Raw genomic sequence first — 12,083 nt, forward strand, 5'->3', positions numbered from 1 at the left:
GGGGGGGGGACAGAGAGCAAGAGAAACATCAATGTGAGGGAGATACATGGATTGGTTGCCTCCCACACGGCTTGCAAGTGAGGTACATGCTCTTGACCAAAATCGAACCCACAATCCTTCAGTCTTCAGGCTGATGCTCTATCCACTGAGCCAAACCAACCAGGGCACTCTAAAAATCTTTTTTTTTAATGAGTTTGGTGCTCCATTTGCTGGCGAAGTGGCAACCAATTGTTGGGCCACTTTCTAAAGACCAGTATCATTTTTATCCCACGTAGTTACTATAGTAACAGGTACATAGTAAGTGCTCAAATAAGTGTTCAGTGAAGCAGAGGAGAGGAATGCATCCTTATCCTCCTTCTTAAACACTGTGTGACAGTCTGACTGTGATCCGTGGTGTCCCTGGAGCCTCCCACATCTGAGTGCTATGGAACACTTGCTGTCCAGTCCAGACGTCACAGCTGCTCCACTACTACTACCCTGAATCCTAATTCATTTAAATTAACATTAATTCACAGGAACATTATGCACTGATTCCACTAAGCAGAAATGCAGATGCGCATCATAATAGTTAAAAACATAAACACTGTGGCAGAGGAAACAACCCACCAAGCCACTCCTCTTTCCAATCCTCCAAAAGACCACTGATCTCTAAATGCCCATAATCCATCAAGGGTCAAAGGTAAATTTAAAGAAGAAGGCAGAAACCTGTGAGTAGCACCCAAATTTTGCGACCATCTGATGCACTTTTGTATTCTAAATCCACTCAGTGAGAGAAGGGAGCCCCGCACTGTGGTGTGCCAGAACAACTTACACCATTCACTGCCAACACCTTCAGTTTGACACCCTGGTCTTTTATGGTTAACTAGAGGCCCAGTGCATGAAATTCATGCACTGGGGGGGGGAGGGGGGTGTCCCTCAGCCCAGCCTGCACCCTCTCCAATCTGGGACCCCTCGAGGGATGTCCGACTGCCCGTTTAGGCCCGATCCCACCGGGATCGGGCCTAAATGGGCAGTCGGATATCCCTCTCACAATCCAGGACTGCTGGCTCCCAACTGCTCGCCTGCCTGCCTTCCTGATTGCCCCTAACCGCTTCTGCCTGCCAGCCTGATCACCCCCTAACCACTCCCCTGCCAGCCTGATTGATGCCTAACTGATCCCCTGCCGGCCTGTTTGCCCCTAACTGCCCTCCCCTGCAGGCCTGGTACCCCCCAACTGCCCTCCCCTGCAGGCCTGGGTCTCCCCCAACTGCCCTCCCTTGCAGGCCTGGTCACCCCTAACTGCCCTCCCCTGCAGCCCTGGTCCCCCGCAACTGCTCTCCCCTGCAGGCCTGGGTCCCTCCCAACTGTCTTTCCCTGCAGGCCTGGTCGCCCCCAACTTCCCTCCTCTGCCAGCTTGGTCACCCCTAACTGCCCTTCCCTGCTGGCCTGATCACCCACAACTGCCCTCCCGTGGAGACCTGGTCCCTCCCAACTGCCCTCCCCTGCTGGCCATCTTGTGGTGGCCATCTTGTGTCCACATGGGGGCAGGATCTTTGACCACATGGGGGCAGCCATCTTGTGTGTTGGAGTGATGGTCAATCTGCATATTACTCTTTTATTAGATAGGATAGAGGCCTGGTGCATGGGTGGGGGCCAGCTGGTTTGCCCTGAAGGGTGTCCCGGATCAGGGTGGGGGTTCCCTTGGGGCATGAGGCGGCCTGGGCGAGGGGCCTGTGGTGTTTTGCAGGCCGGCCACACCCCCCGGCTACCCAAGCGGAGGCCCTGGTATCTGGGGTTTATTTATCTTCTACAATTGAAACTTTGTATCGTGGAGTGGAGCCAAGCCTTCTGCTTGCTCCAAGGTGGCAGCCATTTCTGTTGAGGTTTATTTATCTTCTATAATTGAAACTTTGTAGCCTTAAGCGGAGGCCTGGGCGGGCCAGGGCTGCAGAAGCTTGGCTTCCTCCATCGCCGCGGGCAACCCTAGCCTCCTGCTTTTCCAGCTCCGTGACTGCCGCCATTTCTGTTTGGGTTTATGTATCTTCTATCACTGAAACTTTGTAGCCTTGAGTGGAGGCCTAGGCCGGCAAGGGCAAGCGGAAAGCTTGGCTTCCTCCATTGCCGGGGAAACCCAAGCCTCCCTCCTGCTCTCTGTGGCTGTAGCCATCTTGGTTGGGTTTATTTGCATATTCGCTCCTGATTGGCTAGTGGGCGTGGCTTTGTGGGCATGGTTTGTGGGTGTAGCGGAGTGATGGTTAATTTGCATATTACTATTTTATTAGGACTAGAATTCCAATAGGGTACACATCAAGCACACATTTCTAATTCATCCAATCTGATAAAAAATGACCTTGGCTCTTCAAGTGATGGAATAAAGATCACTTCCTCTTAACTAAAGCCTTCTGATATTTTATTTCAAGAATATACCTCAAAAAAGAACATGTTAACTGTGAAAAATAGAGACTAAATACAGATTGAACTGAAATACATGCTTGAAACAACTGCATAATTGAGACCCAGTTTCATCATGCTCCAGCAAGCAAGTGGGTCTGAAAGGCCAGATGCAGGAGCCATTGGCTGTGACCGTGCCCAGCTCAAGCACATTGAACAGTGTGATCTCGACAGTTGTGCACAAGCTACTATCCCTGGCAAATGGAGGAGCTGCACCCTGCTTTCAGGAGAGCCTTCAACCAGCTGTATCAGCAACTGAGTGCCATTATTCTCCCGCACTGCCTTTTAAAGAAAGGTTATAGCTTAGACATTTTTCACTTTAATGAAGCTCAGAGCAATCAATAACAAAGATAAAACTTGGAAGTAATTTTAAAGGTGAAACAAACAGGTTCAAACACTTGGCTTACATGCCCATTAATGCTCAACAACCCAGTCACAATAACAAAGGCCAACTTGGCATGTAAAGGCAAGGCATTGTATGAGATTACACACACACACACACACACACACACAAACACATCCACACACACGCACCCCCACACACACATCCAGACATACATCCACACACACATCCAGACATACATCCACACACTTACACACACCCACACACACCACTTACACACACACACATCCAGACATACGAACACACACACATCCACACATCACACACACATACACACTCACACACATATACATACACACATTCACACACATGCACACACCAACACACACATTCACACACATCCACACACACACATCCACACACACACCAACACACACATCCACACACACACACCAACACACACGTATCTGAACACACACATACACATTCACACATACATTCACACATACACACACATACCCCAACACAGACATCTGCACACACATTCACACAAACACACACACACCCTTCTGCTGGGATACCATATAAATGAACCCACTAGCAGGAAGGTGGGCCCTGTGAAGTGTGCTTCACTGGTGATATGAGAACTCCAGATTTCTATATCATTACAGCACTTAGATGACAGCTGCTTATGTGTGCTGGGCACTGCATGTACATTACCTCCTCCATCCAGTGAAGCAGGAGGAGTCTCTAGCTCTCTGATGAGAAAGCTCAGAACAGCTAAGCCCTTTGGCCAGGGGCACGTGGTGAGGAAGTGCGGAACTCCAGGCTGAAACTACCTGTGCTGGGACTCCCAACCCCTATGCCACTTTGGCTACCCACCAAGTCCCCACTCCTTTCCCTCCTTCCTAACAGGGACCCTCGAAGACCAGGGACCTTCCCTGCCTGCAGCTACATGCACGGGGGAGGCCCACCCTGTGTCCCAAGTCCCTGGCCAAGCTGCTGCTCATCCTGGCACCAGCCTGGGATGCGACCCTGGCCTCTGAGGTATGAGAGGGAGTGTGTGAGGGTGGCCACCGACTTGGAGAGTGAACACCAGGGAAAGCAACCCTCCTTTCCCTGCTGGTGCTTGAGGTCATAATGCCTGAGCCACTACATCTATCTCAAGTCCCAGTGGGTGTGGCCAAGGGTGAGACCTATATGGTAGCAAAGCAGAAGGATGGACGAGTATGCATGCCTAAGGACAGATGGCACCATCTGACAAGCCACCCACCCACTGCCACCCACACAGATGGCTCACATCGCCTGCACAGGCTGCCTGTGACTTACCCTCAGAGCCGTAACTGGTATGATGCTCCTTCCTTGGAACCTCAGGCTTGTAGCCCGGGTTTGTAAGATGGCAGCCTCCCACCAAAAGAGCATCTGTAGCCCTGGGGCAGACTGTATCCATGGGGGTTGGTGCTGCTTAAGTTTGGGACCTTGGTCTCTAATTAACTGTGGTATAGACTGAGAGGAGGACTCTAACCACAAACCCAGTCAGCCAGTCAATCTGAAGCCTCTTTCAAGTGTACTACCATAGTAATTGTTTGCCCCTGAGGAGGAAATCCTGAGGGCCTCAGCTTCCCCACCAATGTGACTAGCTACTGGATGAGCTAAAAAAAATAGATGAGATATACTTACTTAAATGAGATATAATCAACCCCTGGCATACAGCAGGCACCCAGTGAACAGCTGGCACATAGGAGGCACTCAGTTAGATTATTCACTAACTGCCACAAGTTGAAACACAACACTAGTGTGTCAGAGGTGCTGTTTCCACCCCCAGGGGCCTTTTGAAAACAGGTCTAAGAGGAACTTTGCTGTGACTCATCTGTCATGTCTCCAAAGGCTGGTGTCTGCCCCTTGTCATCACAATGACCACAAGTCAGCCAGCTGTCTGCCCTCCTGTGAGCTGTCTGGCTTTTGGTGAAGGCTTTCAGGCACTGGGCCTCTTACTCTAGAGTCCTCATTGCATCCAAGACCAAACACAGCACAACACCAGACAGCCAAGCAGAAGAAAAAGGGCAGGGACAGAGCCTGAGAACACCTCCTGACACATCACTTCCTGGCCCTCTATCACTTTGTCCCTATATCAATTCCTAAGGGTCTGCAAGTAGTAACTGTCACCCACTTTACAGGATTATGGCGACCTTTTTATTTTAAACTAGAGGCCTGGTGCATGAAATTCGTGCACTCGGGGGGGGGGGGTCCCTCAGCCTGGCCTGCACCCTTATGCAACCCGTGACCACTTGCTCCTAACTGCTCACCTGCCTGCCTGTCTGATCACCCCTAACCCCTCTGCCTGCCTGCCTGCCTCATCGCCCCTAACCACTTGCCTGCCTGCCTCATCGCCCCTAACCACTCTGCCTGTCTGATCGCCCCTAACCGCTCTGCCTGCCTGATCACCCCTAACCACTCTGCCTGCCTGCCTCATCACCCCTAACCACTCTGCCTGCCTGCCTCATCACCCCTAACCACTCTGCCTGCCTGCCTGATTGCCCCTAACTGCTCACCTGCCTGCCTGATCGCCCCTAACCGCCTCTGCCTCAGCCCCCGTGGCTTTGTCCAGAAGGATGTCCAGAATGACATCAGGAAGGTCGTTCAGCTATCCGGTCTAATTAGCATATTATGCTTTTATTATTAAAGATATTAAGAAGTAGTCTTTGAATTACTCAATTTGGAACCTCACAAAACCCATTTAGGAAAACATGTCACCCATAAACATCTCCATCAATGCTGGTTAAAGGTGTTAAAGGGGTCACCTTGTAAAACTAAAAACAAAACAAAAAACAAACTGGCTGAGAAACGTAGCTCATATTTTAGCAATTGCAATGCTTAGTGCTGTTCAAACAGGAATTTTAAAGATACTTTTTAACACGTAATGACAAGTATTGCAAACAGGCAAATGAAGAGACCAACAGTCCCAACCTTAGGCAATGGGTACTTATAACTTGGTATAAAATTTCCAGGGGCTGCATAATTAACTGATTGGAAATGCACCTCCTCTCAGATGGCTCAGGTGAAAGGGAGAGGCTCTGCTAACCAGGTCAGGATTTCATGTGACTCTGATAACCAAAACCCTGATGAAAAAGATGCGGGGGCGGGGGGAGAAACATGGCACTATTTCATGAACCAAACAGGAATGAATACATTTTATACATGATTCATTCCCAATGTCTACCTGTAACTAAATTAATAAACAATCTAAGCAGATATTTGCTTATTTACATACCTAAAAAGTTTACATATCCCAATTGGTCCAAAAGAAGGTTTAAGGGGCTTCTCGTTGGGAAAATAGGGAACTGTCTGATATTTAGTCACCTGCTACTGAGGCATATATAGTATTTGCTGAATAATAAGATGAGTGCCCATCTTATTAAGAAATGCAGCAACATTCAGCTTTGCTATGAGCAAGTCCAATGGAGAGTGAAGTACTGAAAGCCTATTTGGAAGTAGTTTTCAGCTAAAGTCCGTCAAGTGTATAGGCTTGCTTAATGTACAACACTCCATGCAGGACTTCTGCTTGCCCAGGAAGACTTCCACTGATTGTCAAAAATCGGTGAGTAAAAAACTTTACTGTTTCCTCTCTGAAGGTGATCAAATATAAGATTAGATTTCATTCAGACTCTTCCTAGAAACTTAGTCCTTATGAGGTGGGCCAGCAAAGAAGAAAGGACTGGAGGTCACACTTAGTTAACACAACAAACAAAAGAGAAAAAAAAAAAATAAGGTCAAACGTTCCCTAAAGCTCAGGAAGCATAAACATACACTGAGAGCTATATGTGCCTATAAAGTCAACCAATATCCTCCAAACTCCACTCAACAAAATATTAACCTCCTGCTCCTAAGTGGCATTACTAAAAGTTCAACCCCTTGACACATTTTTTTAAAAAATTCTACAAATGCCACCACAGAGTTCAAAGAGCTGAGGTTACCTCCTAACCTCCTGATCAAAGGCAATTCCCATAAGATGAACTGGAAAGATATCTTAAACACATGATCATCAAAATGTTTTACTAGATGCATCATTCCAAATATTATTTACTTCTCTGACCTTTAATTATGATACCTAGATAACAACAGCAAAGGCAGAGAGGAAAAGTTGGAAAATATGCAACAACACTTGTAACTGAATTTAATTACAATCAAAATCAAAGAAAAACTTAATTCCTCTTCAGCAGTGATCCCAAGTATAAATATGCCTTGATGATTCTTGACCACCCATTCTTCCTGATTCACAGAGCAAAGTATGGCAAAGCAAAGTATGCTATTTAACCCTAAAGCTCACCCTCCAAGGGTTTAAGTTCCTAACCTCAGAGATGCTGCAGTACTGAGTGATTCAGGTGGTAGCATTTTCCCAGAATCTCAATGTTATACACATTGGAAGGATTATTTAAGTAGTTTATGCACCAGCAGCTCCTTAAATGGTCAAAAGTACAGGAATACGGTTGTGTTCTCTAAAATGAGTAATCACAATAGATTGAGAATGTATTTTTTTCCTTTAAGTGGGCTTTTCTACATTTAAAGAAAATATAAAACGTGACTACTTTGTTTCTCACACCAACATCCCATGGACTATCTACCCCTCCCCCACAAAACAACTCCCAAGGTGGCAGAGGGTGTGATATTACACGTTCTAAGTAGCCTTTGAAATCAAATCACTAAAACCCTCAAGATAAGGTCTTTGACTGAAATAGAAGCAGTGGGTGCTGTACAATGTAGTTAAGCGCGCGCACACACACACACACACACACACACACACACACAAACAACTCAAAGACCCTGGGAATGCAACCCTGCCTAAGAGCCCAGGAGAGGACCAGGGCTTCCAACAGTCAGGAGTCCAAGAAAAGATGGGCCAACACTCCTCCCATCTGCAGGATAACCTCTTCCCTCCTGTTAAACAGTTTGTACTTTGTGTTCTGCCTGGTCACACACTTCCCTCTGCCCAATCCTCCCTGGCCAGACAAGCAGGCAGGAGGCCCAGTCTTCCCAGGAACCAGAACCTGGAAAACATTAAGCATGAACTTTATGTTGGAGGTGTGCAGAAGGATAGTCTGGAGGTCTAGGGAAAGAAGGTTTTTTTCTGGAAAGATGGAAGGGGAGCAAAGTTTGGGGGGGGGGGGGGGGAGAACAGCCCCAGCCAGCAGAGGGAATAGAGGTGACCCAGGGACTAGAAGATCTGCCCACCCCTTGGGAGGATGGGATGTTGGCACACCTATGAACATATAACAAGGTTCCCTGGGAGCACGTGGCACCACAGAGCAAGCGCAGGTGGTAGGAAAGGGATTCTAAGGGAGAGGATGGAAGGAAGGCAGATGCATACAAGAAGTTCAGAGGAAAAAGGTAGATTGGGGGGAGGGGGGAAGAGACGGTATCCAAAAGTTGGCAAGTGGAACTTGAAGGGTTACGCTCATGGAATCCTTGGAGAAAAGTAAGTTAGAGAAAGAACAGCAAGGAGAAGGTCATTGTAGAGCCCCCTCTGTTCTCCCCAGCCCCTCACCACTGCTCCCCACACCTGCAGGGACGGGGACACACACACACACACACACACACACACACACACACACATACACACATACACACACACACACCCTGGCGCCAAGAAGGCTACCCACCTTTGCCAGGGGCACATTCCTGCTGGTCGTCAGCTCATGCTGACTATCAACCTCCAAAGGGAAAACTGGTGAGCCCGGGGCGCTGCCCATCGCACGGCCCCCGCCACCCGCAAGCTCGGAGGCCTCCACCCAGCCGGGGCCAGAGCGCGCGGAAGGGCTGCCTCCAGGGCTGGCGCCAGCTCGGGGCCTCTGGCGTATGCCATCCAGCAGGCGCACCAGCAGGATGTTGGCGGGTAGCTCGTCCACGCCGCAGCCTACCAGGATGCGGCACTCTGGGCAGCGCAGCTCGCGGCGCGAACACAGGATGCTCTCCAGACAGCGGCGACAGAAGGTATGCTGACACGGCAGCACCTTGGCCGTGGTGTCCAACCGCTCCAGGCACACGGAACACTCTAGCAGGTCCAGCAGTGACGACTCATCCATGTCCTCGCCCGCCGCCGCGGCCGCGGCCGTCGCCCGCTGCCAACGCCACAGCTCGTCGTCCTCGCCCTCGCTCTGCGCAGCAGCGGCAGCCGCTTTGGACGCGCATAGCCTGGACTCTCCGAGCAGCATGGGGGAGGCGCCGGCGGCGGCCGCGAGCAGCTGTCTAGGTCTCAGGGCCGGAGGCGGGCCCACCGCCGGCAGCGGGCATCAGGATGGCGCCAAGGCGGCCGCCGGGGAGCCGGGCTCCGCCAGAACTGCCTCCACACCGGCTGGTGGCCCGAGGCTTGCTGCCGCCGCGGTGCAGAGTGGCACTCCGACTGGCCTGCGTGGCTGTGGCGGGAACTGGAGTTCCGCATCCAGCGAACCAACTACGGGTCAATGGAGCCTACCTGTCCTTTGGAGCGCGACGACCGCAGCTAACGGCTACACCATTGCTGCGGCTTGTCCGCCCCGCGCAGTGCTCCAGGGGAGCCGCCGGGCCCGTCACGCAGCGGGCTCTGCGCTCCAAAAGGCCTCCAGTGGCCAGAAGCCCCACGGCAGGAAGAAAGGGGAGCGGCGGGTCAGGGCCCAGGGGAGCAGCGTGCACTGCACCCGCGGCGCTCCATGCGCCCTGGGCCCGCCCGCGACTGGCTACCCCCAGTGGGTTCAGCCGGACCCTTTCTCTTCCTCGACCGCAAGCACGTGCGCGGGGAGCGCGCGGAGGTCACGGTCACTGAGGGGCATGGGAAAGGAGATGCGTTGTCCGCTGGACCCCCCTTCGCACAGGCGCACACTGGCGACGATTCCTGTCTCCAGGGCTCCCTGGAACTCCGAGCCTGCCCTGCTGCGAGGCTTGACCTTGCCCCGCGCAAAGTCTTCCCTTCGGTTCTCCGTGAGTCTCGGGCAGAGATGTTTCCTCCCAACGCTGCTGCGAAGGGAAAAGTTTGGTAGGTGTTATCTCAACTGCCTTCGCCAGCGCTGGCGAGCAGCTCGGGGACACAGCCAACACCAGGCATCCACCTCGACAACTCGCGGAGCTCTCCTGGTCGGTCTCCTTTTCAGATGGCGCACAGAAGTGACAACCCAGGAGCTGCGGGCGTGTGGGTGCGGGGACGCCCGCAAAGCAGAAAGGGAAGGCGCTTGGGTTGGCTAGGGTGCCCGGGATTGATGCCGGTTCCTCTGGCTGCTGGCTTTCTCCGGAGTCGCGGTCGGAGGCTGGCGCCGCTGACCGCCAGACCCGCACCCTCGCGCAGGTCACCGGGCTCCGCGCCTCCTCCACACACCCGCGTGGCTGGCGTAGTGCGGGGGACCCAGCGCCGTCTCGTGAACCCCGCTGCAAAATCTCCTCGGCTGGCGCATAGGAGAGGAAATCTGTGTTCTTCTTCCCCACTCCCCCGCTTCTGTGAACGTCAGAGAAACGGAAGTACGTATGGAGGACCCTGAGAAGCAGGGAAGTTTGGCGGTGGGCTGCAGACTGCTGTCAAGGATTTCCTGCAGTGCGCTGCCCCCTCGTGGCCGCTGTGTGTTCATTCCCGGCCCAGCATAAACCCTGGTCCATTGGGAGGCAGCTACAAAGCCAGGTTGTTGCCAGGGCCAATGTCAAAAGAGGCATTCAGGTCCCGCCTAGCCGTCAGCCTAACTTGTGGTTTGTGAAGTTAAGTGTAACTTGCTTCTTAACTTTTCAGGGAGAAAATAATATTTGTTAAGGCTTAAGTGCCAAGAATGTGCCTATGAATTATCCTATAAAATAAAAGGCTAATATGCAAATTGACCAAACGGCCCAATGACTGGTCGCTATGATACACACAGACCACCAGGGGGCAGACACTCAATGCAGGAGCTGCCCCCTGGTGGTCAGTGTGCTCCCACAGGGGGAGCAGCACTCAGCCAGAAGCCAGGCTCATGGCTGGCAAGCACAGCAACGGTGGCAGGAGCCTCTCCTGCCTTGGAGACAGTGCTAAGGATGTCCGCCTGCCGGCTTAGGCCCGCTCCCTACAGGGAGGGGGCCTAAGCCGTCATTTGACATCCCCTGAGGGTTCCCGGACTGCGAGAGGGCGCAGGACAGGTTGAGGGACCTTCCAGAGTGCATGAATTTTGTGCACCGGGCCTCTAGTTTTATATAATCCTCTAAACAGCCCTGTGAGATAATTATTTTAACCTCATTGTACATGTGAGAAAGGTGAACCTTATAGTTATGAAATCACTGAGGCTGAATTTTGTTAGTTTTGGTATCTCCAGAACTATAAGCTACATATTTTTACACTGTAATATTCCCAATGCCTAGGACAATGCCTGGGCACATAGTAGGCTCTCAATAAGTATTTGATGAATTATGAAAGTTCTCAGAATCATCCATCACCTAGTGGTAATTTGAACACTCATATCTTAGCATCTTAATTCCAGGTCTCCTGAGCTCGTATCAGGCTACCAGTTCCTGGAAACTTTGCATCTGATGGCAGCAGGAGACCTTCCCAACATGCTTTGTGGACATCCCACAGTAGTATGGATATTGTTCACATCAGCACAGGCAACTATGTGAGACAGAATGTATCATGGAGCTGCCTGGCTAGCAGGAACCTGGGAGCAGACTTCCCAGGAGGCCCAGAAGAAGGGAATGCACATCCCAGTGCACAGAAATGCCTTCACATTCTCTTTTCACTCTTTGACTGGCTCAGGAACAGCAAAAGGGGATTTTCCAAAGGACCTGTTGGCAGAAAAATGGCATCAGGTATCAACCTCAGTTCAGCAACCTCAGTCCTTGAGTTCTGGATGAGAGAAGAATTCAGAGCCATGACTCCAATTATAAGAGAAGTTTATTTAGAAAGTCACAGAGGTAGAAGTGAGCCATGGAAGAAATGGGCTCAGGAAACAGGTTACAGCAAAATAAGGGCCTTTGGAGCTTAGGGGAGAGATGGGGAGAGAGAGAGAGCATGCCCTGGGGAACGAAGGGGGTAGGAAAGGTGCAGAATGCTTCCTAGAGAGAGCCACACTGGGTCCTCCATCCCCAGGGCTTTTATCTGAGGTCTGAGGGGAATAGAATATTCATCAGCTTCCCCATGTGTCTCATCAGAGTCCTGGTCTCCACTGACTGGTGGCACCAGAGGAGGGGAGGTCATTAGTCATTGTATCTAGTCCTGATGTCAGCCAATGGGGTGGCTCAGCCTGGTTTTGCTGCTTTTGGGGGGCCTGGAGCTGAAACACAGTTGAGGTCTAGATGTCATCTCCAAGGCTTAATGCTTAAAGGAGTGGTC

General features: G+C 51.3%; 1 protein-coding gene across 4 annotated transcripts in view; it reads right to left on the reverse strand.

Moving 5' to 3' along the window:
* SH3RF3 (SH3 domain containing ring finger 3) overlaps positions 1-10,598 on the reverse strand; it is a 371,306-nt gene extending 360,708 nt beyond the window's left edge. For 3 of the 4 annotated variants that reach the window (XM_080653021.1, XM_080653019.1, XM_080653018.1), the window contains exon 1: positions 8,431-10,598. In XM_080653021.1, coding sequence (XP_080509147.1) covers positions 8,431-8,982 — 552 coding nt within the window. In that variant the 5' untranslated portion in view covers positions 8,983-10,598. The remainder of the gene's footprint in view (positions 1-8,430) is intronic. The other variant, XM_080653020.1, reaches the window with a different exon arrangement.
* Positions 10,599-12,083: the final 1,485 nt, after the last annotated feature.

Source organism: Plecotus auritus (genome assembly GCF_963455305.1).
Source record: "Plecotus auritus genome assembly, chromosome: 2".
In the NCBI taxonomy this organism is placed as follows: Eukaryota; Metazoa; Chordata; class Mammalia; order Chiroptera; family Vespertilionidae; genus Plecotus; species Plecotus auritus.